A 27,976-nucleotide genomic window follows, 5' to 3' on the forward strand; every position below is an offset into this window, starting at 1 on the left:
TGGGTTTTCAACTTTTTCGGGCTTCTCTTTCGGGCCCGAGTCTTTCTATCTTTCTGGCATTATCAGACTGGATCATATCCATCTATAGGCAAGCTTCCATGAGTCAACTCTCTCCGATCAAGCTACCACTCTTTGGTGTAACCCATTGTAGGAACCCGACGATCGTAAGCGACTTCTAGCTAAGCATAAAGGAAAAAGAGATAGAATGGATGAAAAAGAAAAAGAGGCTGAACCTCGAAAAAGTAAAAGGATAAAGGTATTCAAGACTTTTGGTCCTGATTTTCTCACCTATATGATTGAAAATGAGTCTCAGACATTCACAGAAGCAATGGCTACCCCAGAAGCTCCATTCTGGAAAGAAGTTGTGAATAGTGAAATAGATTCTATTATGCAAAACCATACATGGGAAATTGTAGATCTTCCACCTGGATGTAAGCCGTTAGGTTCCAAATGGATTTTTAAGAAAAAATTAAAAACAGATGGATCTATTGACAAGTACAAAGCAAGGCTTGTGGCAAAAGGTTTTCGACAACGAGAAGGATTGGACTATTTTGATGCCTACTCTCCGGTGAGTCGAATAACCTCTATAAGAATGTTAGTATCCTTAGCATCCTTATATAATTTGGAAATTCACCAAATGGATGTGAAAACATCGTTTTTAAATGGACAGTTAGAAGAAGAAATCTATATGAACCAACCTGAAAGGTTTGTGGTTCCTAGCCAAGAAAAGAAAGTCTGTAGATTAGTGAAATCACTATATGGGTTGAAGCAGGCCCCAAAACAATGGCATGTTAAATTTGATAATACATTATTATCAAATGGATTCAAAATAAACGAATGTGACAAATGTGTCTATATTAAGAACACAAATAAATGGTGTGTTATTCTATGTCTATATGTAGATGACATGTTAATTATGGGAAATAACTTAGATGTCATCAACACTACTAAGAAACTGCTTTCTAAGAATTTCGATATGAAAGATTTAGGAAAAGCAGAAGTAATCTTGGGAATCAAACTTACTAAGACAAGTAAAGGGATAAGTTTATCTCAATCTCACTATGTTGAAAAAATTTTGGAAAATTTTAGTAAAAATGATCTCAAGACTGTAGTAACCCCATTAGATCCAAGCATTCATCTTATAAAAATACCGAGAATGGAATAAGACAATTAGAATACTCAAGGATCATATGAAGCCTTATGTATCTAATGAATTGTACTATACCAGACATAGCTCTCTCGGTTAGTAAACAAAGCAGATTTACTAGTAATCCAAGTAAAACTCACTGGGATGCCATAAGAAGGTTGTTACGGTATTTAAGGTATACAAAGGATTATAAACTCCATTATACTAAGTACCCAGAAGTACTTGGAGGGATATTGTGATGCAAACTGGATATCCGCTACAGATGATACAAGGTCAACCAGTGGTTATGTATTTACACTGGGAGGGGCTGCCATATCTTGGAAATCTTCTAAGCAAATCTGTATAGCTAGATCAACGATGAATTCAGAATTCATTGCTTTGGATAAAGCTGCAGAAGAAGCCGAGTGGCTTAGACAATTTTTAGAAGATATACCAATATGGCTTAAGCCTGTGCCAGCAATCAAGATTCATTGTGATAATCAAGTTGCGATTGCACAGGCACATAGTAAAATGTATAATGGTAAGCCTCGACACATCCGTTGAAGACATAATACCGTGAAGCAATTACTCTCAAGATCCCCTATGCATGATTCGGACAGGGCAAGAAATGTTAATCAGCAACAGAGATTCAACCATATTACCTCAAGTATGAGGTCTGGTCACGGCATATCAGCCGTGATAGTGGCGGGTCAGCCAAGGGGGATCCGTGCACAGGCCAAGCCCATGGTATGAGTCATGGTCTGGCCAAATTTTCTGAGCACACAGAAGGACAAGGTTCGTGGTCAGCGAACCGTGTCTAAGCGGGTTAGTGGTGCCAGCTCCCTTGGGACTAGTTTATAAACAGGCTTGGCGGGCCAGGGAGGACGAAAAGCAAATATATGAGTGGATTTAGGGAAAGCTGAGAATGTGGGTTTTAAAACATATGGTTTCTGATTAGAGGCTTTGACTGAAACAGGAAAGCATTGTAACTTAAAAAACAAAACAAGGAAGAACCAACAATGTGCGGTTACCAAAAAAAAAAAGGATTATAAGAAAACATAAAGAATAAAGAATGGATTATAATTAAAAATAACTTCAATATATTTAATCCAATTTAGTTATGCAAGTCTTAAAAAACAGAAAAGATTCACTAATTAAACACATAGTAAAATTTGTTGTTTCTACAATGAAGATAAATCAAATAAAACTATTAACTTGATGAAGAACACTTCCTGGCAGACATATCAAAAGATGGGACGGTAAAGTTGCCAGAAATAACTCCAGAAGCCATTAATTGATAAGCAGCTTCAGTCGTATGTGTTTCATCCCACATTATGTAACTCTCTGGATTCTTACAGACATTGTTCATCTCGCACGTCTCTGCATTACCTTCATAGAGGTAGGCGTCCAACCCTCTTGCTTCGCAACAAACTACTGAAAGTGTATCTTTATTCTCTATAAATCCAAATTAGCCACGTCTTGAGTTAATGAAATGCATTGATGCAGAATTATAATCGGCGTAAATTATGTTGACATGAGGGTATAACTCTCGAAGTTGTTGAATAGTGAATTGGAGGAGTGCATTGTGATGATCAGCAACTTGATTCAATTCATAAATACAGCCATTCTGATCATAGACATGTTCATGAGGGTAGTTGTATTGAGCTCTAGGAAGACAACCAATTGGGATTAATCCTGCCACCATTACTTGAGTTGCTCCTAGAGATATTAATTCGTTAACGGAGCCAATAATTGTGCTAACCACACTAGGCACCATATCTTGAAGTTCATTACTGTCCTTGTCTAAGGTATAATTGTAAGTACCAATTCCTCCAAAGTGAAACAATGAACTTTCAAAATATTGTTGACATTCTTTGAAGTTAGAACACAAAGAAGGGAGCAAGGTTTTGAACCATTCCAGTTGAACACCTAGTGAACTCTTAGTTGTAGGACGTGCAGATACGGAAGAGTTGACAATTTCATTGTCAAGAACAGTAGCTCCTATGACTGCGAGATTTACACCATTCTTGAAATCTTCGGGTTTATCTCCAGCCAAATAAGGTGGTAAGAATGGGAGACCTAGAGCTTCAGCCATGAAGTCGATGATAAGACGACCATTAGAGAAACGTCCAGAGGACTTGTTGAAGAAAGTGACGCCATAAGGAAGAGAGTGAACATCACCGTAAGTTCGATTGGGACGAATATAACCATGAAGGAAACTCATGTCTTCATGAACACCATCAGGACTACGATTGACTTGATCCCATGTGAGGTTAGTAGGACGAGGAGGAGATGATGATGTCGGATTCACGATTAATTCTTGATTTTGTAACACATAGTTACCAGTATCGGATATATCGTCTCCAAAATTGAAAATTGAAGTTATACATGAACTTGTTCCTTCTTCAGTAGTAGTAGTACTAATCATTATTACCCCACTTGCTGCTAACAGTAGTATAAACCAAGCAAGGATACTACTACTACTCATCACATGGACCATTCTTCTAATTGCCATAGTTTTTGGAGAGGAAGAGATGTGTAGTGAGTAGATAGGAGGTGAAGTGGGTGGGTATTTATGGAGATGAAATTGCATTGCCGCCGGTCATGGGGATTCATGATTATACAAGTAGGATTAGGACTTTCTAATTATTTGCAACAAGTTAAGTACTAATAATAATACTACTCTAACTAGGAGTCCAGCTCCAATCCCATTCTGTCAGTTGAGGAAACGATACCCATGTGCCAAATTTGCACCACAAGAAAAATCCACATATATCCGTGCTGCTTGGCCTGAGATTTGGGCCCTAAAATCATTGGGCCAAGTATCACTTTTAGTCCCATATTGAAATATTAGGGAAGTTTAAACGCGTTTCCATATCCACATGTTTGAACCTACCGATATTGAGTAGCACACGAGAGTAGGATTGGATGTTTTCGCAGGCAACACTTTTTACATATAGGCACTAATGTTTCTTATTGGGAGTTATTTCCTTTTTGACCTCTTAGTTTGTGATCAAATTTTTTTTGTGGCTCTCTGATTTTCGTAAATCTAAAATTTTCTCATTTTTTTTTATACTGTCAGTTAGACTTTTTTTTTTTTCTGATGAAGACTGTCAGTTAGACTTAACAACTTCATTTTTTTTCCTTGAACAACCTTCTTCTAAAAATTAATGTATATTTATCCACAACATCTCTCCTCCCATGTAATCATTAAAAATCATCCTTGTTAGAGTGATTTATAGAGAGATAAACTACTTCCCTTACCATTAGAGTGAGAGAAACAAACCAACATATACCCAATTTATATACACAATCATGAACAAACAAATACCCTCTACTTTCCTTCTAACTTCTTAAAAATCTCCCCTTCTTTTCTATAGAACTAGAATACTCAAATCATCTATTTACAACCCTTCTTCTTCCGATCGCACACTCTAACACTCTATCATCATCGTTTTGATGTTACGAACAGAAAAAACGATTTCCGTGAATAAAATGGTTTCGTGGAAAAAAAAAATTGTTCTCGTATAAAAAAAGGTTTCCTGGAAAAATATTGGAAAAAAAAAAACCGTTTCTGTTAAAAAGTTTTGGAAAACAAATGAACGATTTTTTGAAGAAAAAAACGGATTTTAGAAATAAAAACTTAAAGATGCATTTAAAAATAAATAAATTATATAATTGTAAATCCTAGGATTCTTACTAGTTATTTTTTTTGGTGAAAGACGATTCTTACTGGTTTCTAAACAAATAAAAAAAAAAAGATAATTTAGACTAACATAATTCCTTCATCTAAACACACTGTAAGTATAAAACAGTAGCAAAATTAAGGCATCAATGTGGCTGTAGTTTAGTGGTGAGAATTCCACGTTGTGGCCGTGGAGACCTGGTCTCGAATCCCAGCAGCCACATGAAAAAGGATCTTTTGTTTTGTTGAAATGAAAAAGATCTGAAAACAGATAATTTTGTAAATCCTCAAAATAATATGTAGTAGAACACATGCAACTAAGCCAATTGGACAAACTCAGGAGCGACCCGGCCCAAAACCACAATTTTGATCCCCAACATAATCAATGACCTCCTGTTGTTTGAATTTGTATTTCAATTTCGAAATAATAATTACATTCTAAACAGAATTGTTGCATGATTTAAATTATACTAGGCATAACCCGTGCCTCCGGCAAGGACTATCTTTTCTTTTTTGTTACAAATATAAAGAAATTCTTACAAATAGAAATTTTAATTGGTTGAAAAGAGTAGAGAAAAATTGTACAATTAACTAACAACTATAAAGCTGAAAAAGTTAAATAAGAGATATAAATATAGAGATTTATAAAGTCTACAAAAACTACTGATCCCATTTATGTAGATCATTTTATTGCAAAATGTATTGTAACTTTTGATATGGTTGCATATTCATGCTTCGCTAAACGTATAACAGGACAACATGCTCTATAAGCCGAAGAAATGACTAAACATAATCAACCAATTTTAGTTTCATTTTTCTAGTAAGGTAGTCAACTGTATTGCTCTTCCAACAAATGATATTTATTAAAAGAAAACAATTTCAAGCTCTGAACAATAGCAACCAATATTAGTTTCATATTTCACAAATCCTTTTCTTTTTCTTTGTTTTCGTTTCAGGCGGATCTTTAATTTCATTAATCTGCTTGATAAGAAATCAATTTCTATCATCATACTTTTCTTACATCTTCTACTCCTTTAACAAGTTCTTTAATCTTTAAGTGGGAAACCTTAAAGAATAAAAAACAACTATTAATTTAACTAATACAACTTCAATGACCTGAACAATTGGATCTTTCATGAGATTCTTGTGGTTATGGTGTTCACTGCTCACAAGTAGCAATTGCTTTGCAACTGCATCCTTCATGAAATTAACCAAGTCATCCTGAGCTTGAAGAAGTCGTATAGGAGAAGCATTTAGCTGATGCATAGAGTACACACTGCAAAATACATCAAACCATATAATTTAGACAAATTTGATTGACATAATAACGACATACATAAAACTAAGACATAAACTCGCCAATAATCTAATTTCGTATAATTAGTAGCAAATTCATATATGTCCATTGCTTATTATGAATCCTAATTATTTAATCACAAACTTGATCATGAAAATAATTATTGGACTCGATACCTAGGTAACATGGAGTCGTATGGAAATCAATAGCAAGTCACTGGGAAAAATAAATTAGGTTCTCATGAGTTGCAAACGTGAACCCTATTCATTAACAAATGCATATTATATGATCTGGATCAAATGAATTTCGTGAAAATTAGCAAATCAAGCCCAGATATATTCAAGTATGTAATTAAAGAACTAAGTTGATTAAAATTTCATAAGTTGCTCCAGAAACGTTTCCAGACGTAGTACAATACTTCAATAGTAAAGGGTAAGATGAATTTTTTGCAAATATTCACCGAAAAGATGTACCAATATTACTGAGATGTCAAATATCAACTAAGAACTGGTCTAACTAAAAATCGCGGGTCAAGCTATAATTTGGACCTTTAGTTAATAAATAAATTTATATTATTTCGGTATATACTTCAAGCCATGTTTAAATGCATAAATATTCATACATTAATTAGTCAAACTTGTATAATTTGGATATTTGGAGTCTAGGTTAGGTGTCTCATAGTCGACAAAGGCAATGGGTCTGTGAACTATTTAATACCTCTTCTACTTACGAATTTGGACCAAAAAGATGTCACTAAACTTATCGAACTAACTTCTAATTGCTATATTCTTTCATCGAAATATATGCACATTGGCAAGAAGTTATATTATGATAATATGCTTGATCAGTACCACCACAACCATATATGATTGTTAATATAATTCATACCAACAATGTTGAAGATAATCAAAATTGACCAAGTAATATAAGCTGATCTATAATGCAATGAGTCTAGCAACTCCATTTATGAGTAGAGCTAATCTATAAATGCAAGAACAAAAAAATAAAGTTCAATTGAAGTTTTGATATGAGATATAAGACCTTATTATCGAAATGAAGCGAATAATATCTCTTCACTAAGAGAAATTTAGTATAACTTTAAGCAGAAACATAACCTTTAATTACCTCACTAAGATTACACCTGAATCTGTGAAGAAGTGGTTATATGGGTCAAAACAACACTGCATTCATAATACCAATAAGCATATTAGTGTTATTTCCATTAAGACATGTTCACAAGAACTTAGTATTCATGTCAGTAATTTGTTTAGTTTAAGATTATACCCATCAAATAAATGAAATAATTTGATATCCTTTTTAGTTCTTTATCATAACTGGTAGAAATTAAACAACATATACATATACCAAAATTTGACGTATCCTTAAAATTCAGACACCAAGTACTTTAGATAGACATTCAGTTTAAATACTTCAGATAGACATTCAGTATAGATACTTACCCCAAGTGGTTCATATACTACTGCACATCATGGACCGAAAATCTGAAATCAATACAAAAGTAATAACAATACCTTTCTCCACCAATTCTTAGCATTATGAAGATTAAAATATAGAAGATTGATTACCCCAAGATGCTAATTAAATTAAGTTCTTAGACCGATAGTTGCCATCGCGAGTCCTATTTAGCCACCTTATAAATGAAACTCATAAAACTTGATCAAATATACGCAGACTAAGATGAACAACCATGAAGATCAAAGTACACAATAATATCTGTGGTGCTGAGATTATCAGGAGTCCAATAAAAACACCACAAAGCTTGGGAACAGTTATATATTACCTTCAGAATCTCTTTCTGGCATTTCAACGAACACTTGAAATTTAAACAAGGATAGAAAATGGAGAAGATACAAACTACAAATGAGATTTATGCAAGAAGAGGAAAACTGACCTGACATGAATCAATTCTCCGCAAACCAAAATCACGGTCAATTGAAAAATTTGTATATAACATTTAACCACATAGTATAAAATGGACAAAAGTTGTAGAGGAAAAAGTTACTTGACTTCATTTTATGAGATTAGTGAAGATAGCTTGCTGGGGAGAAACGCTGAGCATGGAAATGAATCGAGAAGTGGGAGAGAAAATGAAGGGGAATGAGGAATCGAGAAGTGGGAGAGAAGAAGATGAAGGAGAATGAGGAAGATGGACCGAAACTGGGAGGGGAAGGGTTTTGGGAACAATGGACAGATGATTCGATTTAATTAAAAGAATTGGTGTCAGATTGAACGGACCAGATAGATGAGAAACAATCCTATTCAATAAGCTGTCCTACTCAAATGTCCACGTGGTTGTCCAAGTAAGCACAATGGTGCATTTATTTTGTCCTAATCATCAAAACCCACTCTGTTTTGTTATATTGATAATTAGTGCTTAAAATTTAAAATCATGTGCTCTATCAAAGGTTCGAATAGTCTCCTAAAGACTATTATTTTGAAATAAATAAATAAACAATTAACTATATCAACCACAAAAATTATTTTCACCCTTCTTAATACATGACATCATTAAAGAAAATTACCTAACATAAACAACCCCAATTAAGTTAGTTACACAATTAAAAACACTATTACCATTACCAAGACAACATTTGTTCACAATCGGCCCATAATGTGTGACCTTCTACTCTATCCACCCAATCCCAATCAACCCACCTTTGATCTTCAAAACATAAAGTGATTGCATTTGAATCTGAATTAGAATGCCAATCACTAATTTGACTCAAATCATCTCTAACTGTAGTTGCATTAGTAATACTCATCTCTCCTCTTTCTTCTTCACTAGTTGTTTTTGGGTTTGAATCAAAACCCACACATTCTCTCTCCTCATCAAAGCCCATTAACCAACTGTCCATAGTGTCATTAGAGCACACAGTTAATTTCTCTGTCTCTAGACCTTGATTTGGTCCCAACCTCTCCCTTTCTCTCTCTTGATTATTGTTTACAGAGGTAAGGGGAGTAGGACCTTCTCTCTCTTCACTAGAAGAACATAATACAACACTTTCTCTCTCCAAATATGGGTTTACCATGCTCATGGTTTGTATTATTTCATCATTCTGTTTAAGTGAAATTGAAGCCACTAAGGTGGTGGTTGTCTCTTCCTGGCTGGTGGGGATGGGCACATAACTAGTGCTATTAGATTTTTTTACTACATTTGAATGGTGGTTGTTCTTTTTCATAGTAGCTCTGCTTATCCTTCCATGTCTCTTGATCTTGTACCCACCATTGATTTTGGACAAGTTCATAAGGATTGGCGATAAAGTTTCATGACCATTGGTAGGCCTTCTGAAACTATCAATTTTCCTGCTCAAATGTGAATTCCAGTAGTTTTTTATTTCGTTATCTGTTCTTCCTGGTAAATGGCCAGCAATTATCGACCACCTATAAAATAAAATATAATAAAAAGAAAGATAGTAAAGCTAATTTTCAATTGAAGTGAAAGCTAAATTAGTAAGCTCTTTATAATTGGAATGTTAATTTAGTTTAATGGGATAAATTACCTATTACCCAATGTATTATGCAACTTAATGATTAAAGTATCTTCTTCGGGCGAGATATTTCCTCTCTTCAAATCAGTTTTCAAGTAATTAAGCCATCTTAATCTACAACTTTTCCCACATCTTAATAAACCTAAAAAAGGAAACCAAATCAATTAGGAATCAAACATGAAAACCCAATCATACTTTAGACATGAACAATTTTGAAGTACCTGCATTTTTGGGTAGTGACCTCCATGACCCTTCACCATTGTTTTCAATGTACTTCATCAAGATTTCATCTTCTTCTACTGTCCATCTCCCTCTTTTCAATCCCACTTTCTCACAACATGGTGCTCTCCCCATCTTACTTATAGAGATAGAGAGATGGAAAGCCAAAGTTCTAGCTTTTGAAAGAAAACAATATTATATTGTTTAGAGTGGGGAGAGTGTGTTTTGTTTGTGTGCCACCAGCCACTATTGTTGTTTGAGACTAGCTAGTCGAAAGTGTGGGAGTGAAATGTGGAGAGTAAGCAAATAAATAGTTGAGAGTGGGAGTATTGACTTCTACCAACTTGGTAGGCTACTTGTCAATCAATCTTCTAACTTGGTAAGAGGAGTTTCTAACTTATTCTACTTACTAACCTTAATTAATCATGACAAAGATATTTGGGTCCTACTGGATATAAATAGAAATAGTGATGGATTCCTTTTGGCTGTAGTATATATGTCATTTGTGTAGAAGCAAAAAATATCTGCCTTTCCGACTTAAACTTATAATGGGAAAATTGGAGAAGGTATATTGACGGAATTAAATATTTTTCGTGAAAAAGTGCACGTTTCTTCTTGTAGACCTGGCTTCATGTTGGTCTTCTATCTAGCTAAATTGAAGATAAATTATTCAAACGGGGTAGAATCCTGTATTTTCGAAGTGAGATTAATTACAACAATTAGATTTTATACTAGCTTGAAAACTGGTGTTATAGTGTTACTTTTGATGAACTTTGGTTTATTACAGAGAATGAACCTTAATTTAAATGAACGAAAAACTCTACTATTAGGATGATGAAGTCAATAGTCTCATTTGAACTTCAGTCGAGATTTCCAATCGAGATATTGGGGTTTTCGCAAGTTCCCTTGTCTGGAAATAATCAGATCAATAGAATAAGAAGCATGAATTGACCAATATGAAGTACATCCCAACCAACTGTACGACCCAAACTTAAAAAGCAATAAATGTAACTATGGAACTTGGTATTTAATTAGTTGGAAGAATGGAATATATTTGTCTAACTTTGTACTAGTAGGGAAGTAAATATGGCAGCATATAATTTGGGGCCAACACCTATAAGTAGTATGAAAGTAGCATCCCAAGATTTCTAGTACATAAATACTAAACGTGAATCCCATATTTCACATGTCATGTTTGGGTCACAAGACTCATAGTGCAAATTGTATCCACCTTTCTTGGGACCTCACTTTGGTACTAGAACAATGCCCTAAAGAAATTAAGTTAGCATGTGATTCTTAGTTTAACTTTCAAGTACTAGTGTAGAGTAATGTCTTTGTACGTCTATCGTTCCTCCACCTGTCCGCAGTTAACTATTTGAGTCGGACAATACCTATATCTAACTCTATGTTTTGAGATTCAGATTGACATCTGGGTCTCTTATTACCGTAGTTAGTTGACTAGCGTAGTCATAATTTTAATGATCTATCTTAAAGAAACATGATCACTATCATCACGTTGATGTTACATCTCCTAGTCTACTCATCTCGACATTTAACAACTCACTAGATGTACTCTTCACCAACCATAACTGTATAATCAATGCCAATTTTCCGTCTCGAGAAAATTCATCTCAGTTTCATTTTTTTTTTGTTGAGGTCATCTCAGTTTCATTGAGCTTTAATAAATGTATTCTTGGCATATAGGTATTTCCTCTTTTCCCCTCCAACTGTTTTCACCATTTTCATGGTCCTGGTCAGTTGACCAAGTCAGAACAAGTTACTTAAGTGCCTTTAAACTTAGTTATGCCAGGCTATGTCTTAATAGAGTTGTACCGGCCCAACAGACACTTACAACAAAAGGCCCAACTCGGTCCAGGCTCATTATTACATGTAAACTACTTGCACAAATAACGAACAAAAAAGGAGGGAAGATATAGTGGTTACGTGTCGTACTCTTATTGGATAAAGAAACTCATTCGATGTCTCTGATTGGCTAATATCAAAAAGTACACGTTGCAAAAACAAAAGTCAAGTCAATTTAACGTTCATTTAAAGTTATAAACCCGAAATACCGGTTTCCTAATTCTCTTCTTCACTCTTCATTCAGGTTCAGGCTTCGAAAATAAAATACCACGACGAACAAAAAAAACAGTTGATTTCCTTCTTAATATACAATCCTAATTGTTTCATACAACAAAAGGAATCGAATTCCATCAGTCTAAAACTCTAAAATCAACCTCCAGTTGCAGAAACCCTAGATCTGAGAGAAAGTGCGAGGAGAGAGAGAGAGAGAGACGTTAATGGCGACGAATCGAAGATCGTCATTGTTGTTCTTTGTTTGTATTCTATCTTATACTATCTACGCTTTTGGCGGGTAAGATATTTCTAATTGGTTTCGATCTTCGATTTCTTTGAATTTTTATGGAAATTAATTGATTGGTTGATTTGAATTTGATGTAGTAAAAGCTATTATGATATATTACAAATATCAAAAGGAGCTTCAGATGATCAGATCAAACGAGCTTATAGGAAGCTTGCTTTGAAATATCATCCAGATAAGAATCAGGGAAATGAAGAGGCTACTAAGAAATTTGCCGAGATTAATAATGGTATATTCAAACTTCCTATTGAAATGCTGTGAATTTTACCTGAAATTTTTCTTCTCATTTTGGTAATTGAATTCTATTGAGTTTTTTTCCAGCTTATGAAGTGCTTGCGGATCGGGAGAAGAGGGGTATTTATGATAGATATGGGGAAGAGGGTTTGAAGCAGCACGCAGCTGGTGGGGGTAGAGGTGGAGGAGGAGGCATGAATGTCCAGGATATCTTTAGTTCGTAAGTTTAACCTCATTCTATGTTCACATTTTGGGTTATATTGAACTCTATAATCTGAATTGTTTGAATTTCTTGATAATTTAAACTAGAATGGGTTTGGGTTTGATTTCTTGAGATGGTTTTGTGGTTATGCAATCTTTTGTTATTACTTTAGTATGTGAGATGCAATTGTTCGATCAAATTTATTGAAATCTTGTGTTTCTAGTTAGATAATTCGATTCAATCAACGAAAATAGAAAGCCCGGCTTTTTTTTCGAGAGCAAGTTCACATAGAAACTATTGTAGTACCTAGCCTATTCCCATGAAAATTTCTACAGTAATTGTTGTTACGTGCAATTTATTATGGATGGATATCCACTTCAATGCTCACTAGTTGCGTTCAATTTTAGAAATGTTGTGTTTCTAATTAGATGATTCGATTCAATCAATGGAAAACGAAAACCCTCGTACTATTTCAGAAATCAAGTTCCCTAGAAACTAACGGCTGTTAGACTTCTAATGACTGACAATCCACTTCATTGCATACTAGTTGCGTTCAGTTTGACATGCACGGAAATCTTTGAGGTCGAAACAAGAACGCCAATTTCATGACATTAATCATGTTGTGAACAATTATATTTCTTTTCATGTTTGTTCATTAGTTTTATTTTAGTACTCAATATTATGTCCAATTGTGGACCACGAATTGCTTTGATTGTTGTTACTAATAAAAGAAGACATGAATATGGTTATCATGACTGACAAGATGTGTATTATGTTCAGCTTCTTCGGTGGTGGTGGTCAAGAAGAAGAGGAAGATAGGATTGCTAAAGGGGATGATGTAATTGTTGAACTAGATGCGAAACTAGAAGATTTGTACATGGGAGGTTCACTGAAGGTATGTTCTCACATATTGCGCAGCCTGCCCTTGGGGAAGCCCGATTAATAAATGAATCCTGTAGGTTGTTTTCTTAGTCGATATATCCTTACTGGATATGTTCTTCTTTCATGTTTAAAGTATGTAAGAGAAACAAAAGAATCTTTGAGATAGTGTTATATCAAAAGCTGATCAGTATAGATGTCTTTCTCCTCGTGTTCGTGACTAACTTTACAATGATAATCAGGTTTGGAGAGAGAAAAACATTCTAAAGCCAGCTCCTGGTAAGAGACGTTGTAACTGTCGAAATGAGGTATATCACAAGCAAATTGGTCCGGGAATGTTTCAGCAGATGACAGAGCAGGTATATCAGTTTGATAGGTCCCAATCAGAACAGAGGAAACAAAGATGGATAAAAGAAACAGTATTCTACTTAGGGCTAGAATCAACCACTATTTGATTTCAATTTTGGAATCCCCTTCTACGTAGCCAGTACATAAGTTTAAATAGAAAGAAAACAACTAGTAACTACTCCCTACTTCTTAGGTCATATCCCAAGATTTCAGGATACACTAAAAGACTACTACTTGAATATAACTACCCACTTCTTGACTTATTCTACTTTGAACTTTGAATACGAAATCAGTTATAACTAAAATACTTTGGGTTCTTCTTTGTCACTCTTTTTGACTTTCTTGGCTCATCAATACCTTCCCCATTAGTTGGAACCTTGTCCTCAAGGTTCAAATTTATGAATCTGTCCCTGATGTCTTGTGAGCTTTCCCAAGTTGCATCCTCTTTTGGTAGGCCCTTCCACTTGATCAAGCTTTCTTCGCGAAACTTGGAGCCTTGTTTGATCCAACGACTATCTAGAATTGCCTCAGGTTCTAAAGTAACCTCACCATCTTCAGCAATGGGTGGTAATGATGTACTTGGTGCGACGTGCTGCCCAGTTTTTCGTTTGAGAAGTGAGACATGAAAAACTGGATGAATTCGAGACCCTTCTGGTAGTCTAAGTTTATAAGCTACAGCTCCAATTTTTTCTGTAATCTGGTATGGCCCATAAAAACGACTTGCAAGTTTCTGATAGGCTCTTTTGAACACTGATTGTTGTCGATAAGGATGGAGTTTTAAGAATACCCAATCACCCACCTGGTAATCTATGTCTCTTCTCTTGCAATCAGCCTGTTGCTTCATTCGATTATTTGCTGTGTGTAAATGATCCTTGAGTTGTCGAAGCAAGGCATCACGAGCAGTCAAACTCTGATCTACTTCATGTACGGGACTGAATCCTTCATTGTAGTAAGGAATGGTTGGTGGTGGTCTTCCATAAAGAGCTTGGAAGGGAGTCATTCCCGTTGAAGCATGAAACGTTGTATTGTACCAAAACTCTGCCCAAGCCAAGAAAGAATGCCATTTCCGAGGTTGTTGGGACACAAAACAGCGAAGATATTGCTCAATACAACGGTTAACCACTTCTGATTGTCCGTCAGTCTGCGGGTGATAGGCAGAGCTCATTTTTAGTTGAGTGCCTGACAATTTAAAGAATTCCCGCCAAAAATGACTAATAAATACCGGATCTCGGTCACTGATTATAGAACGAGGCAGACCGTGAAGTTTGACCACTCCTTCGATAAATTTCTCCGCTACTATCTTTGCAGTGTATGGATGAGATAATGCCAAGAAATGAGCTGATTTACTTAATCGATCAACAACCACAAGAATTGTATTTTTGCCTTGTGAAGGGGGCAGACCTTCTATGAAATCCATAGTTATGTCATCCCAAACTTGACAAGGGATTGGCAAAGGTTGTAACAGTCCAGCTGGTGACAATGTTTCAGCCTTAGATCTCTGACATACGTCACATGAAGTAACGTAGTTCTTCACTTCTTGATGCATGGAAGGCCAAAAGAATTGCTGAGCAAGTCTCTTATACGTTCGAAGTACGCCTGAATGGCCACCCATTGGTGAGTCGTGGTATTCCCGCAAGAGTTGTTGTATAATGCTAGAATTAGGGGGTACCACCACTCGATTTCTGTAAAAAAACTAATCCATTACGCCATGAATAAGGGTCTCCAGGGTTTTCAGTAGCCATTTTACTGATTTTCTTCATATAAGGATTATCATGAGCTTCCGCTTTAATTTCCTCCCAAATCTGAGGTCGAGAGACAAATAAAGAATCGAGGATCAGACTACCTGGCAATCGCGATAGTGCATCAGCAGCATTATTTTCACGACCTGGTTTGTATGTGATTTCATAATCATAGCCGAGCAATTTAGACACCCAACCTTGTTGCTCTGGTGTTATTATTCGTTGTTCCAACAAGAACTTGAGGCTGCGTTGGTCAGTTTGAATGTAGAATTTGCGACCCAGCAAATATGGTCTCCATGTTTGGATGGCTTTGATAATTGCAAGCATTTCTTTAGCATATATGGACCAAGATCGTTTTGTGACGCCCAAGGCTCGACTCATGAAGGCAACAGGTCGCCCTTGTTGAGATAAAACAGCTCCAATGCCTTCTCCAGAAGCATCTGATTCGATGGTGAAAGGTTCGTTAAAATTTGGCATGGCTAAAGTAGAGGTACTGGTCATAGCATTTTTGAGTTCCAAAAATGCCTTTTCAGCCTCCTCTGACCATCCATACTTCCCCTTCTTCAAAAGATTAGTAAGAGGACGTGCTATGATGCCGTAATTGCGAACAAATTTCCGATAATAACCTGTCAAGCCTAAAAATCCACGCAGTCCAGATATATTAGTGGGTCGAGGCCATGATAACATGGTCTGAATTTTCGATTGATCCACTTTAACTCCATTTGGAGTTATTATATGACCCAAGTATTCAAGTTCTTGCTGTCCAAAAGCACATTTGCTGGCTTTGATATAAAATTTATGATGCCTTAATATTTCGAAAGCCTTCTTCACATGTTCAAGATGAATGGTCCAATTAGGACTATAAATTAAGATATCGTCAAAGAAAACTAGTATAAACTTTCGAAGATAAGGCCGAAATATGGAGTTCATAATCGCTTGAAAAGTAGACGGAGCATTAGAAAGACCAAAAGGCATTACTAAATATTCATAATGGCCATTATGAGTGCGAAACGCTGTTTTATGAATATCAGTGTGATGAACTCTAACCTGATGATATCCTGCCCGTAAATCAAGTTTGGTGAAGTAGGTTGCTCCATGGAGGTCATCTAACATGTCGTCGATGGTAGGAATCGGGAATCGATCTCTGATTGTTACAGCATTGAGGGCTCTATAGTCTGTGCAAAAACGCCATGAACCGTCTTTCTTTTTCACCAACAAGACAGGAGATGAATAAGGACTAGTGCTGGATCGAATGAAACCCAATTTAAGCATGTCCTGAACCTGCTTTTCTATTTCAGCCTTTTGGAAGTAGGCATACCTGTATGGTCGTACATTGACAGGCTCCGTTCCCTCCTTCAAGTTAATGTGATGTTCTACCTCTCTGGTGGGCGGGAGTTGTGTCGGTTCTTGAAACAAATCCTCAAACTTATGTAGTAGTTCTTTCATTTCCGAATGAACTTCTAATGGTGTTTGATCAACATTTTTCTGGATACAAATGGCAAACATGGAGTTACCTTGTCGAAACTCCTTGGAAATGGCCTGCACTGTTGCTGGTTGTATTGCTTTTGAATCAATGCCTCGCAATATATGCTTCTGATTGTTCCACTGGAATTCCATGGTCAACTCCTTCCAGTTACACGCCACTGTCCCCAATCGCTCCAACCAATGTATACCTAACACCATATCCAATCCAACTAATGGCAAGGCATAAAGAGTAAGGTTGAAAGGAATACCTTGTAGCAGGACGTGGACATTTTCAAACCTCCCTTGACACTTTAGTCGTCCCCCATTTGCCACCTTAACATCAACAGGTTTCGTAGGGATGACTGGTAGTTGCAACAAATTAGCTAACTTGGCACTAATGAAGTTGTGAGTGGATCCACTATCGATTAAGACAACCATTTCACGTTGTTTGATTTTCGCCATCACCCGCATGGTCTTGTAAGATGTCCAACCTGAGATTGCATGTAGGGATATTTCAGGTTGAATTTCTTCATTTTCTCCTTCCACCGAATCATCAAGGTTACCTTCTAATAATAGAAGATGTGGCCCACGACATTTATGACCAGGTGTAAATTTTTCATCACAATTAAAGCACAACCCTTGTGCCCTTCTCTTTTGCATCTCATCCCATGTGAGTCGCTTCATCGGTGTTGGTGCTTTGGATTTTGTAGAGGAGTTGAACTCAGCCACATTAGGGGTGCGCATAACTTTCCGATTTCGTGTAAGCTGTTCATCTCGCATTCGTGCAAGGCTGATTGCTTCTTTTAAAGAATTGGGTCTGAACATCCTAATGCCATCTGCTATCTCAGGCTTTAGGCCTCCCATGAAAGTCCCTACAAGAGCCTTTGGCGTCCATCCATGAACCCGATTACCCAATCGTTCAAATTCTTTTTGATAGTCCCGTAAAGAGCCGCATTGTCTAACTCTTGAGAGGGCTTCATCAAAGTTTTCACATTCAGTAGGACCAAACCTTGCCCATAGCTCTTCCTGGAAATTAGCCCAGGTCACTTGCTTACCTTCTTCTTCAAAAACCTTTCTTAACCATTGCCACCATTGGTTAGCCTCACCTTCAAGGTGAAAGGAGGCTAATCCCACCTTTTGTGTTTCATTAGTGCCTTGATATTCAAAAAATTGTTCCACTTTCGAAAACCATTCTGTTGGGTCATCTCCAGAGAATCGTGGAAACTCCAACTTAGCTGTTTTCGAGGAATACGTTGGTCGCCCTCCTTCGAAGTTGTCTCGTGTGTTTTCTTTATTAGAGTGAGTACGAGCAGTTCGATTATTGTTGTTGCTGCTGGACATCTCTTTATGAAATAACAAATTTTCTGAAAGTTTACTAATAGCAGCTTCCATTTGGTTTAGCTTGTCAGCAATACCAAGTTCCATTCGGCTGAAGTTGTCTTGGAGTCCTCCAAATCCAGCCTCCAAACTTTCAATTCTTTCCTTGTTAGTTGTCATTGAATAAAGCTCTGATACCAATGATAGGTCCCAATCAGAACAGAGGAAACAAAGATGGATAAAAGAAACAGTATTCTACTTAGGGCTAGAATCAACCACTATTTGATTTCAATTTTGGAATCCCCTTCTACGTAGCCAGTACATAAGTTTAAATAGAAAGAAAACAACTAGTAACTACTCCCTACTTCTTAGGTCATATCCCAAGATTTCAGGATACACTAAAAGACTACTACTTGAATATAACTACCCACTTCTTGACTTATTCTACTTTGAACTTTGAATACGAAATCAGTTATAACTAAAATACTTTGGGTTCTTCTTTGTCACTCTTTTTGACTTTCTTGGCTCATCACAGTTTCCATCATTTTATTTTTAAAATGCTTATGAAAAACTTCACTGTATGGCTCATTCCGCATAATGCACAGTACATAAAATCACCACCCTTGATATATCAAGTTTTCCGGCATATAGGCAAAACATTGTGACCACTTATATTGTGTCGATTATGTTCCGTGTATGAAATTCATGCAGTTTGGTTTGTTCTTTTTGTAATCGCAATTGTGGTACCTGGTTTCTCATTCTCTTGTTTTGCCGTTTTAGGTCTGTGAGCAATGTCCAAATGTCAAATATGAAAGGGAAGGGTTTTTTGTGACAGTTGATATTGAGAAGGGAATGAAGGATGGAGAAGTAAGCTTTTTCTCTAACCTCTTAACTTCTTTTAGTAGCATAGTTAGATATCTTTTTATTTTCTTCCAATTGATTAAGCTACATTTAGATACTTCATGTCTTTTACTTGGTTAACCCAAATTTTTAATAACCTTTTAATTTGCACGCGAACTACCTTGCGATGTCTACCTTGTGACGTTTACCTTGCTAAGTATTCTATATCAAGTGTTCTGTTAACTAAAAATTTCATTCTTAATTTTATGTTTCTAGTTCAGAACTCATCAGTCATATTCTGGATTTTAAGCTAAATATTGTGGGATTCTTACAGGAGCTTGTATTCTACGAAGATGGTGAACCTATAATAGACGGAGAATCTGGAGATTTGAAGGTCTGATCTACCTTTTACTCTTACCTTTATGATCCGACTGCTGCTTTTAAGTTGAAACTGTTTTTCTGACTGACATTGTTGATTGTACTGTGCAGTTTCGGATCCGAACTGCATCCCATGATCGCTTTAGAAGGGATGGCAATGACCTTCACGCAACTACCACCATAACACTGGTAAATACCTAGCACAATTTATTCTCAGTTATTAATCTCCAAATTTCGGAAACCATTAATACTCAGCTTAACCTCACTTAACAAGCATCCAATCTTTAGACTTTTCATACCGGAAAACTTGTTTCAGGTCCAAGCTCTTGCTGGTTTCGAAAAGACAATTAAACACCTTGACGACCATTTAGTCGACATTAGCTCAAAGGTAAGCTCGATCAAACAGTCCTCATGATGTTCCCGTTATTCTTGTGTCTTGATTCAAAACTGACTGATTCTCTTTTTTATCAATTAGGGAATTACTAAGCCCAAGGAAGTAAAGAAGTTCAAAGGGGAAGGAATGCCATTACATTTAAGCTCAAAGAAAGGGGATTTATATGTCACTTTCGAAGTTTTATTCCCTAGCTCATTAACAGAAGAACAAAAGACCAAGATTAAAGAGGTTCTTGGTTAGGAAGAGACTACTTTCTTCTTCTTTTTTCGGCCAAAAATTAATTTGATGTACCATGAAGAACAAGATCAGATAGAAAATGTAGGTAGTTCTGAGGGATGTTATGTTTTCCTTAAAACTGAAATTCTTATTTGGAGGATGCCAATACTGTAATCATAATTTTTCCATTTCATAGTTCTTACTAATTTTGTCCGTTATTTTTCTAAGCTTGCCATCCATCCAAATAAAGTGAAACTTTTAACTGATATTTTGACTTCAGGTGTAGTTGGCGTGAGCGATATGTTGAGGTAATGTGTCAATAGTGATCATCAACTTCGACTTTTAATAATCGTATTACCCCAATTTCGACCCGATTTATCCAACTCAAACAAATCCGTGCTATTCCGCATAATCACTCCAGAATACTTGCATTTTTTATAATAATCTCGCATTGTTTGGGGGAACATCTGGGAACACCGCCTATAGGTGTGTGTGATGATTTAGGTAGGCTCGCAAAACATCAGTGGGAACAAAACCTTGTACCTATTAACCTTGTGGCATTGTCATGTTCATGCCAATGAGTGGAACTGTGATAATCTTTGGGTAGGCTCGTGAAGTCTTCCCACAAACAAAACCATGTACCTACAGACTTCGATGCTCGAGCTTTGTTAAGTGGAAAGGGTGCAAGGCCTTTTGAGTTGATTTCGAGAATTTTCGTCAGGAACAAAATTCCGTAGCTTATAGACTTGGTGCTTAAGCTTAGTGCGGAAGTGGGTGGACTCGTGGAGCCTTCGCCAGGAATAAAATCCCGTGGACTCGTTGAGCCTTCGCTAGGAATAAAATCCCGTATCTATAGACTTGGCCTGGATGTCAATAGCAATGAAAACTTGGATATAGATAAGACCCATCTTCAAAAGTATATTTACTTGTATATCCCTAACTTTTCTTCTCTTCTCCTTTGGCCCCCCATTCCGGTAGCAAAATCAAATTGTGATAAAATTGAACACTCGATACTTCAATCTCGGATTTCGCAAAGAAAAGAAAACGAAGAACGACCGTGCGGTGTTCAATCTTAATTGTGTTCGAATAAATTTGAGAGGGAAGAGTTACTGAGAGTCTTTCTACTCAATCATCCTCTCTTTCTCTCTCTAACAATTTTAGGGTTTTTCTGGTGATATTTTGACCTACCTTGTTTAACTTATTGATCGAGTTACTAGTTCGAGATTGTCATGGCTGATTCTAGAAGTAATGTGAGTTTCTTTCTCTCTCTCCCTCTCTCTCTCTCTCTCTCTCTCTCTCTGATATTGAAATAACAAATTCATCATCGTCTCGTTTTTTCTAGTAGTTAGTAGTCATTGTTGTGCTTGATTTCATGTCACCGAATGTTCTTTACCGGCATAGGTAGCTGGAGTTGATAATACTTTTCGAAGAAAATTTGACAAAGATGAGTATTTGGAGCGAGCTCGTAAGCGTGAGGAGGTTTTTAATCTCTCTCTCTCTCTCTCTCTCTCTCTCTCTCTCTACTTAATCAACTAATTTTTGAATTATTTGATTATTTCCAATCTCTTCTGAGTTAATTCTGGTTGTTTGTTTAAACATTCATTGTCTTTCGTTAGGAGGATGAAGGAGGTCGGAAATCTAAATGTAAGTTTTGGGTTAATTTGAATTATCACTTCAGTTCCCTTGTTTGTGTTGGTTGTTGTACTGAATTAGGTTCAATTAGCTTTAAAAATTATCTTTTTTTATCACCCGACGAAATGGGCTTAGTGTTGTTGACAATCAATTACAGCAAAAGGTCCTCCAGTGCAAAGACAACCGTTGAAACACAGAGATTATGAAGTGGATCTCGATTCTCGCTTGGGGAAAACTCAGGTTTAGCAATATTTGTCTGATTCCATTAGTTATTATACATTTACTTCATGATTTTGTTGTTGTTTTAGAAGTTTAGAGAAAGAGTGGTGATGTATATAAATCTTTTTTAGAGTTGATGATTGTTGCTTTTCTTATTGTTCTTTCTCGGGGGTAAGTCTTAGTTAGCTCATTTTTCTTTCGGAATTCTTTCCTTCGCTTAGACATATGCTGGTTTTTGGTGGTTGGATGAGTTGGGAAGGCTTATCATTAAGTCGGATGGTGTTGAGAATTGAGATAGAATGCTTATCATGTAAGAGATGCTTACGTTTTAAAGATATGAGTTTGTCATTCCATTGGTGTGAGCGTGTGACAATAACGATGTCACGTACATGTTTTGGAGTGCCTAGTCTGGATATTTATACAATATCTTACCGAGGGAAAACAAGAAATCCCACCCTAAGACTGACATACCCCTGAGATGAAGAAGCCGATTAAGTTAGTAGTGTGATTACTGTTTTTGAAGATGTTCTGATGATATCATGTATATGCATGTCAAAATTGGCAATACGGGTTAGTCTGGAAAAAACATTTTGTGGTGACATCATGTTTGTGAGTTGTGACATTGGTTTTCGATACTATCATTGTAAAGAGAGGGACTTCAGCATTGTCTTTTCTTGCTTTAAAATTTAAAGTCATACTGGTTTCATGGCCACATCCTTTCATCTCTGTCATAGACCAACTGGCTAAGTACTAACTGCTGGTTGTGCACTTGCACTATAGGGTACTTCATATATTTTGATCAAATTCCTTGCCAGATAGAATGCAAATTTATGGTAATCTATAATTTTACTTTGATTTGGCTCTTCATGACTTGAGATTTCTATCTTGCAGGTCGTTACCCCAATAGCACCACTAAGTCAGCAGGTACCGTTTAACTCAAATTTTACTATATGATTAAACATTTGAGTTTTGTCATTTTGTGAAATTGTTACAATTATCATATTCACTTGACGTAGCTGTCTATGATGACCCACAGTTTTCAGATTTCTTCCTTATATCTTCACGATTTTTTTTAGAACCATTATTATATTTTCCCTCAAGCCTTGTACAACTTTCGCTGGACCTGGGTCTTGTTCTACATTATAGTCATGAATCGAGATTGAATGCTAGAGCTAAACTGTTTTTCAGGTTTCACATAAGAGTTCAACATTTATTTGTCTTGCAGGCTGGATATTTCTGCTCAGTTTGTGAATGTGTTGTAAAAGATTCTGCTAACTACTTGGATCATATAAATGGAAAGAAACGTAAGTACTATTCGTTATCTTTGCAGTTTACACACTCTGTCACTTCAACTTTTCCTTGTCCATGCATGTATTTAATTTTCATCAAATGCTCTTGAACTTTCTGTGCTATAATTAATGCTTCTCAGATCAAAGAGCTTTGGGTATGTCAATGCGGGTAGAAAGGGCATCTCTTCAACAGGTAATACACTTCTCTTGAACCCAAATTTTGTGAACCTTGACATTTTAGAAGGTTAAAAGCATACACGTCCAGACTGCCTAGTAATTTATGCAGTAACAGGGAAAGCCTTTTCTGATGTTGTACAGGTTCAAGAACGATTCGATAGTCTCAAGAGACGTAAAGTTGGGGGAAGCTTTACAGAGCAAGGTAAGACTGAAAGAATAACGAAAAAGAAAATCAGCATACTTTTTTAGTATATGATGCAATCCTTCGGGTGATTTTCAGTTGAAAAATCTTCCTTGCTGAGCTAGCCTTCCTCCACATTTTATATTGGTCATCCCTTCCTAACGTTTCAAAAGAACTAACAAAAAAAGGATTTAAGATACAGTAACGGCATATCCCTTGGTCTGCAGATCTAGATGAGCGGATCCTTAAACAGCAACAAGAAGAGGAAGAGAGGAAGCGGCAGCGCCGAGAAAGGAAGAAAGAGAAGAAGGTAAGCCAATAGGGTACTCTCTCTTAGTTTATCTTCTTCGACCATAAAACTTACTACATACTTCAGCTACTTGCACCTAATGGGAAATAAATACCTACCATGAGCATATAAGAAACTTATACTGATATGAAGGTCTCTGAACTGAGGTCCGCCTCCGTATCGGCATGAGGCCATGTTTTGCATTATCAAAGCAAGCCACCTCAAAGCTTAAAAAACAGTGGAGGGAAACTCAATGCTAGACTTTATCATCTGCAGGGCTACTCAAAATGCTTAATTTTAATAGAATACCTCGGACCTTTTGTTCCTTATGGCATCTAAAGATACGGCCTCTTTCTTTCTTCTGATTGATTTGAAACTAGAAGTTGCTAATTACTTAATTGTTTCTGGGACCAGAAAGAGAAGGCTGTAGAGGAAGAACCTGAAGTAGACCCAGATGTTGCAGAAATGATGGGATTCGGAGGTTTCGGTTCATCCAAAAAGTGAAAAAAAACATCTCGAATCGAAATGAACTCAGTCTCAATGCAACCATATATAGTACAAGATCCATGGGACTTGCCTGGTTTCTCTGATAGACATTTACTTTCAAGCTGTTTACTGGAAGTATTTATGTTCTTTCCAGATTATGCATGATCTGTATTTCCAGTTCGAGGTTTGTCCTTTAAATTTTTTATCAGGTGTTAATGTGTTATCAGCTGTCTAATTAAATTTCATGTTAACCAAAAACACTGAAGAACTGATAACCAGAGTTTATGCTAAGTAAAAGTTTCAGTATCTATAGTAAAGCTTATTGAGGTATAAGCTAAACCAGTATCGATTTACATTTCTATGCATTCTATTAGAGGCAAAAAAAACAAGAATGTACAAGTACAGCAATGATATTAATATTGCTTGCTAGAAGAACCAGGGCTCGATTGGCTGGTGATTAGAAGAGCGGCATAGAGAAGTTCGTTCCAAGCATCTGGAACACCGGGGAGGCACCAATGACTGCAGTCTTGGAACATACCTGGTTTCCGTTGGCTCTCAGGTAGCCTAAAGACAGATGGGTGTCCATCTTTTCTATAATCAGTCATTCTTGTTATATTGAGATAGAAAACAGGAGTTTTCATCTCTCTGATGACAGATTCGAGTATATCCATCATTCGAGGATAAGGTAACAGGTATTCTTCCTTCGTTATCGGTTTTGTTTCTCCGTCACAGTTTCCACCTGAATTCCACTGCCCTCCTCTGTCATTCCACAAAGAGAAAAACACCCACAGATCAAAATCATAAACTATGTACATAGATTGAACTGAATTAAGTCATTGAAACCTATTGTCCTTACTTGAAATGAGAAGCCGAATATCCACGGAAAAAGACCTGAGTCCGACTAGAATTGACATTTGCATCGACCCATTGAGCCCATGTTCGTAAAGCCTTCATGTAAGCTTCTGCCATGTCTAGTTTGTTATATATGTAGTCACCTTCCTGGTAGTAATCTTTGCTGCAGAAAAACAGAAGTATCATCATAAGTTTTATTTTATGATCTTCGATCTATCTTACTTAGTGTTACTTCAATAATAAAGACATACCCACGAGAAGTTTTTTCGTGAGTCCACCAGTGGCCAGTGTTGAAGACGATTATATCTGCTTCGTGGTACTTGGAAGATGATTTTTGAACCAGGTCTAGTCTTAGTGTCTCTCTTCTACCTCCTGTTGAATCCGATATTTTCCATTCTTGAACAAGAAATGGGGATCGAACAAACTCGATTGAACAGTTATAGTCCTAACAATTTAAACAATTTAATGTTCATAATCCAACTTTTCGACATAATCAAGACAGAAGAAGCTTAACCAAAAATGGAAAGACACAATAAGAAGCAATAGTTTCTCTTTCTAGAAACTTACTTCAAACCTAAAGGAATAGAACCCTTGTGTTTTGAATTCACGTCTTCCTGAAACCTCAAAGACTCTGTTTTTATCGATCAGAGAACTTCTCAGAGAACAAACTAACGATTCCCACATGTTCCGATTCAGTGAGTCACCAACAAAAACCAGTCTTTTCCCTCTCAACATCTCCAGCATTTTCTTCCCTTCCAACCTTCAACGTTGAAAGAACCCAAACAAAATTGAAACCCAAGAGAAAGATAAAGAAAACAGAGAAGAAGAGATTGAAAATATAAGATCTTGATTACCTGGGAATATGACAGCCATTGGGTTTCCATCGATATCTTAGAAAATCGGAATCGGGTCTTCCATTCTTGAAGCAATTGAAAGCATCATCAATGAATGGGCAAGACCCAGGATGATAAACTGGATTGGAATCATCAGTTACCCATTTACCATCAAAGATATCACAAGAAGCTAGATTGTTTTCATTGAGATTGGGTTCTACTGATTGAGTTGAATTTTCGTGGGTTATTTCGTCAGAAGGAGAAATGGGAGTAATGACTTGATTATCTGGTGAAGTGTTGTTGGAGATGAATTTGGCAGAGAGATGATTATTAGAGAATGGGGTCGGAGAAGAAGAAGATGAAGTTATAGGTGTCCGGCCACCAGTAGGAGAATTTCCGGCGAGAGTGGCTGATAAGTAAGTGAAGAGAGCTATGAGTAAGAAGGAAAAGAGGAAGGCATGGGTTCTTGATCTTGAGAGTTGCCATGAAAGGTTTCTTGAGAACTCCATGATCATGAAGGAGATGTTCTTGATGTATCCCTTTTCTAGAGAGAGAGAGAGAGAGAGAGAGAGAGAGTTTAGAGAGAGAAAGAGGAAGTTGGGGAGCTTTCCTTTCTTCTGGTTTTTGTTGGCAGTTTAAGTCGTTAGATTGATAAAAGTTGAAGTCAAAACGAAGTTGCAGTATGTAATCAGTGGTGTTAACTGGGCCGGGTTACCAGACCCAGTTTAAATCCGGCATGCAATATGGGCCAAACTAGGCTCAAACTACTTCTCAGCCCAACTGTATAAAGGCAGCCCAAGTGTGGGGCCTTGTAAGGGCTCACTAGTAGTGGTGGCCAACAAGCCATGTCGGTCCAAGAACAGGGCAGGTCGTTAATGATGCAACACGGTACGTAATGGCTCTTGCCTCACCGTTTTCACCCTTCACGGGTCAACCAGGTCGTGGCGTGTCTGAGATTTTAAATTTCCAGACCCGACAACCATGGCCCATTAAGAACGTCAATACAGATTGTGTTGTGTCGTGCTCCAAAATGTGGAGCTTCGGCACGTTAAGCCCCAATCTCAGCATTTCGTTCTGCCATTGAACGATGCGGTCACCACTCATTAGTGGTCCCCTACACAAGCGCATGGAGGTTGGAGCCAGTTGTCAGGCCGGTGGTGTAAGGTGGATGAGGCAGTCCAAGCCCGCCGTGAGAGTTCACACTTTCACGGGCCAAGCTAGGTAGTGAGTTGATCGGGTCCAGTTTGGGCCAGCTCCCAAGCCCGTCAAAGTCGGTGGGCCCAATCGATACCATTATCTGTAGTGGATTCAGCCTTTTAGCCCACCGTGTTTCATTTCCTCATGAAAATTTCACGGTCATGCTACATTGACTATAGGCACCCTCTAATACGCCCCCACAAAGTTTGGTTATGGCCTTACAGCAAGTTCAAGGTGTGGGCTCTCCAACCCGGGAGCCCCGGGCTGAGCTCCTTGTGAGGTTGGGGGCTCCCAACCCGATGTGACTGTTGGAGAATTCCCTAACTGTCTCAATCTTTTTTGTTTTCTAGTTTTATTTTTTAGCGTAATTCTTTTAATGTTATTAATTGTTTTAAATCTTTTTTTTCAATGCTTTCTCTAATCTTTTTTTATCTTTTTAAAATTCTCTCTCTCTCTCTAAAAAAACATCAAATTTTATTTTTATATTTGAAATTAATAATTTATAATTGAAAAATGAAATAAAAATTCGCACACGTACATCAAACACGTACGTAATTTGGATTTGGGAGCCCGACATTGGCGTTGAAAAAAATC

General features: G+C 36.9%; 5 protein-coding genes across 5 annotated transcripts; 2 read left to right on the top strand and 3 right to left on the bottom strand.

Moving 5' to 3' along the window:
- Positions 1-2,451: 2,451 nt before the first annotated feature.
- Positions 2,452-3,652, bottom strand: LOC147551406 (GDSL esterase/lipase At5g45910-like). The gene has a single exon (XM_086668565.1). It carries the CDS (start codon positions 3,639-3,641, stop codon positions 2,595-2,597), a length of 1,047 nt encoding a protein of 348 aa, XP_086524691.1. The 5' UTR covers positions 3,642-3,652; the 3' UTR covers positions 2,452-2,594.
- Positions 3,653-8,584: 4,932 nt separating this feature from the next.
- LOC147551407 (transcription factor MYB11-like) lies at positions 8,585-10,206 on the bottom strand. The gene is made up of 3 exons (XM_086670144.1): positions 9,839-10,206; positions 9,630-9,759; positions 8,585-9,510 (listed from the first exon to the last, which is right to left on the bottom strand). Exons 1-3 carry the CDS (start codon positions 9,969-9,971, stop codon positions 8,706-8,708), a joined length of 1,068 nt encoding a protein of 355 aa, XP_086526270.1. The 5' UTR covers positions 9,972-10,206; the 3' UTR covers positions 8,585-8,705.
- Positions 10,207-11,893: 1,687 nt separating this feature from the next.
- LOC147551408 (dnaJ protein ERDJ3B-like) lies at positions 11,894-20,441 on the top strand. The gene is made up of 10 exons (XM_086670145.1): positions 11,894-12,210; positions 12,297-12,445; positions 12,538-12,670; positions 13,433-13,547; positions 13,774-13,890; positions 19,180-19,266; positions 19,574-19,633; positions 19,729-19,806; positions 19,934-20,005; positions 20,093-20,441. The coding sequence occupies exons 1-10, from the start codon at positions 12,137-12,139 to the stop codon at positions 20,249-20,251; spliced, it is 1,044 nt and encodes a 347-aa protein (XP_086526271.1). The 5' UTR covers positions 11,894-12,136; the 3' UTR covers positions 20,252-20,441.
- Positions 20,442-20,991: 550 nt separating this feature from the next.
- LOC147551409 (C2H2 and C2HC zinc fingers superfamily protein) lies at positions 20,992-24,808 on the top strand. Its single transcript, XM_086671636.1, has 10 exons — positions 20,992-21,477; positions 21,629-21,706; positions 21,844-21,871; positions 22,017-22,099; positions 22,970-23,002; positions 23,304-23,382; positions 23,508-23,560; positions 23,686-23,746; positions 23,953-24,035; positions 24,429-24,808. The coding sequence occupies exons 1-10, from the start codon at positions 21,457-21,459 to the stop codon at positions 24,516-24,518; spliced, it is 609 nt and encodes a 202-aa protein (XP_086527762.1). The 5' UTR covers positions 20,992-21,456; the 3' UTR covers positions 24,519-24,808.
- On the bottom strand, positions 24,782-26,918 carry TBL4 (TRICHOME BIREFRINGENCE-LIKE 4). The gene is made up of 5 exons (XM_086671635.1): positions 26,207-26,918; positions 25,920-26,112; positions 25,604-25,797; positions 25,357-25,515; positions 24,782-25,259 (listed from the first exon to the last, which is right to left on the bottom strand). The coding sequence occupies exons 1-5, from the start codon at positions 26,698-26,700 to the stop codon at positions 24,914-24,916; spliced, it is 1,386 nt and encodes a 461-aa protein (XP_086527761.1). The 5' UTR covers positions 26,701-26,918; the 3' UTR covers positions 24,782-24,913.
- Positions 26,919-27,976: the final 1,058 nt, after the last annotated feature.

This window comes from Eschscholzia californica, unplaced genomic scaffold (assembly GCF_041429995.1).
Source record: "Eschscholzia californica isolate CP2 unplaced genomic scaffold, dmEscCali1.0.p SCAF_3, whole genome shotgun sequence".
Lineage (NCBI taxonomy): Eukaryota > Viridiplantae > Streptophyta > Magnoliopsida > Ranunculales > Papaveraceae > Eschscholzia > Eschscholzia californica.

Bases quoted from the DNA above. Each gene is read 5' to 3' on its own strand.
- LOC147551406 (XM_086668565.1), bottom strand. From the start codon at position 3,641: ATGGCAATTAGAAGAATGGTCCATGTGATGAGTAGTAGTAGTATCCTT.
- LOC147551407 (XM_086670144.1), bottom strand. From the start codon at position 9,971: ATGGGGAGAGCACCATGTTGTGAGAAAGTGGGATTGAAAAGAGGGAGA. The intron at 9,760-9,838 runs GTACTTCAAAAT...TTCCTTTTTTAG, and splicing joins GTCACTACCCAAAAATGCAG to GTTTATTAAGATGTGGGAAA. The intron at 9,511-9,629 runs GTAATTTATCCC...TTTATTTTATAG, and splicing joins CATAATACATTGGGTAATAG to GTGGTCGATAATTGCTGGCC.
- LOC147551408 (XM_086670145.1), top strand. From the start codon at position 12,137: ATGGCGACGAATCGAAGATCGTCATTGTTGTTCTTTGTTTGTATTCTA. The intron at 19,807-19,933 runs GTAAATACCTAG...AACTTGTTTCAG, and splicing joins CAACTACCACCATAACACTG to GTCCAAGCTCTTGCTGGTTT. The intron at 20,006-20,092 runs GTAAGCTCGATC...TTTATCAATTAG, and splicing joins TAGTCGACATTAGCTCAAAG to GGAATTACTAAGCCCAAGGA.
- LOC147551409 (XM_086671636.1), top strand. From the start codon at position 21,457: ATGGCTGATTCTAGAAGTAAT. The intron at 23,383-23,507 runs GTAAGTACTATT...AATGCTTCTCAG, and splicing joins TCATATAAATGGAAAGAAAC to ATCAAAGAGCTTTGGGTATG. The intron at 24,036-24,428 runs GTAAGCCAATAG...TTCTGGGACCAG, and splicing joins AAAGGAAGAAAGAGAAGAAG to AAAGAGAAGGCTGTAGAGGA.
- TBL4 (XM_086671635.1), bottom strand. From the start codon at position 26,700: ATGATCATGGAGTTCTCAAGAAACCTTTCATGGCAACTCTCAAGATCA. The intron at 25,798-25,919 runs GTAAGTTTCTAG...TTAAATTGTTAG, and splicing joins TCTATTCCTTTAGGTTTGAA to GACTATAACTGTTCAATCGA. The intron at 25,260-25,356 runs GTAAGGACAATA...GTGGAATGACAG, and splicing joins TATTCGGCTTCTCATTTCAA to AGGAGGGCAGTGGAATTCAG.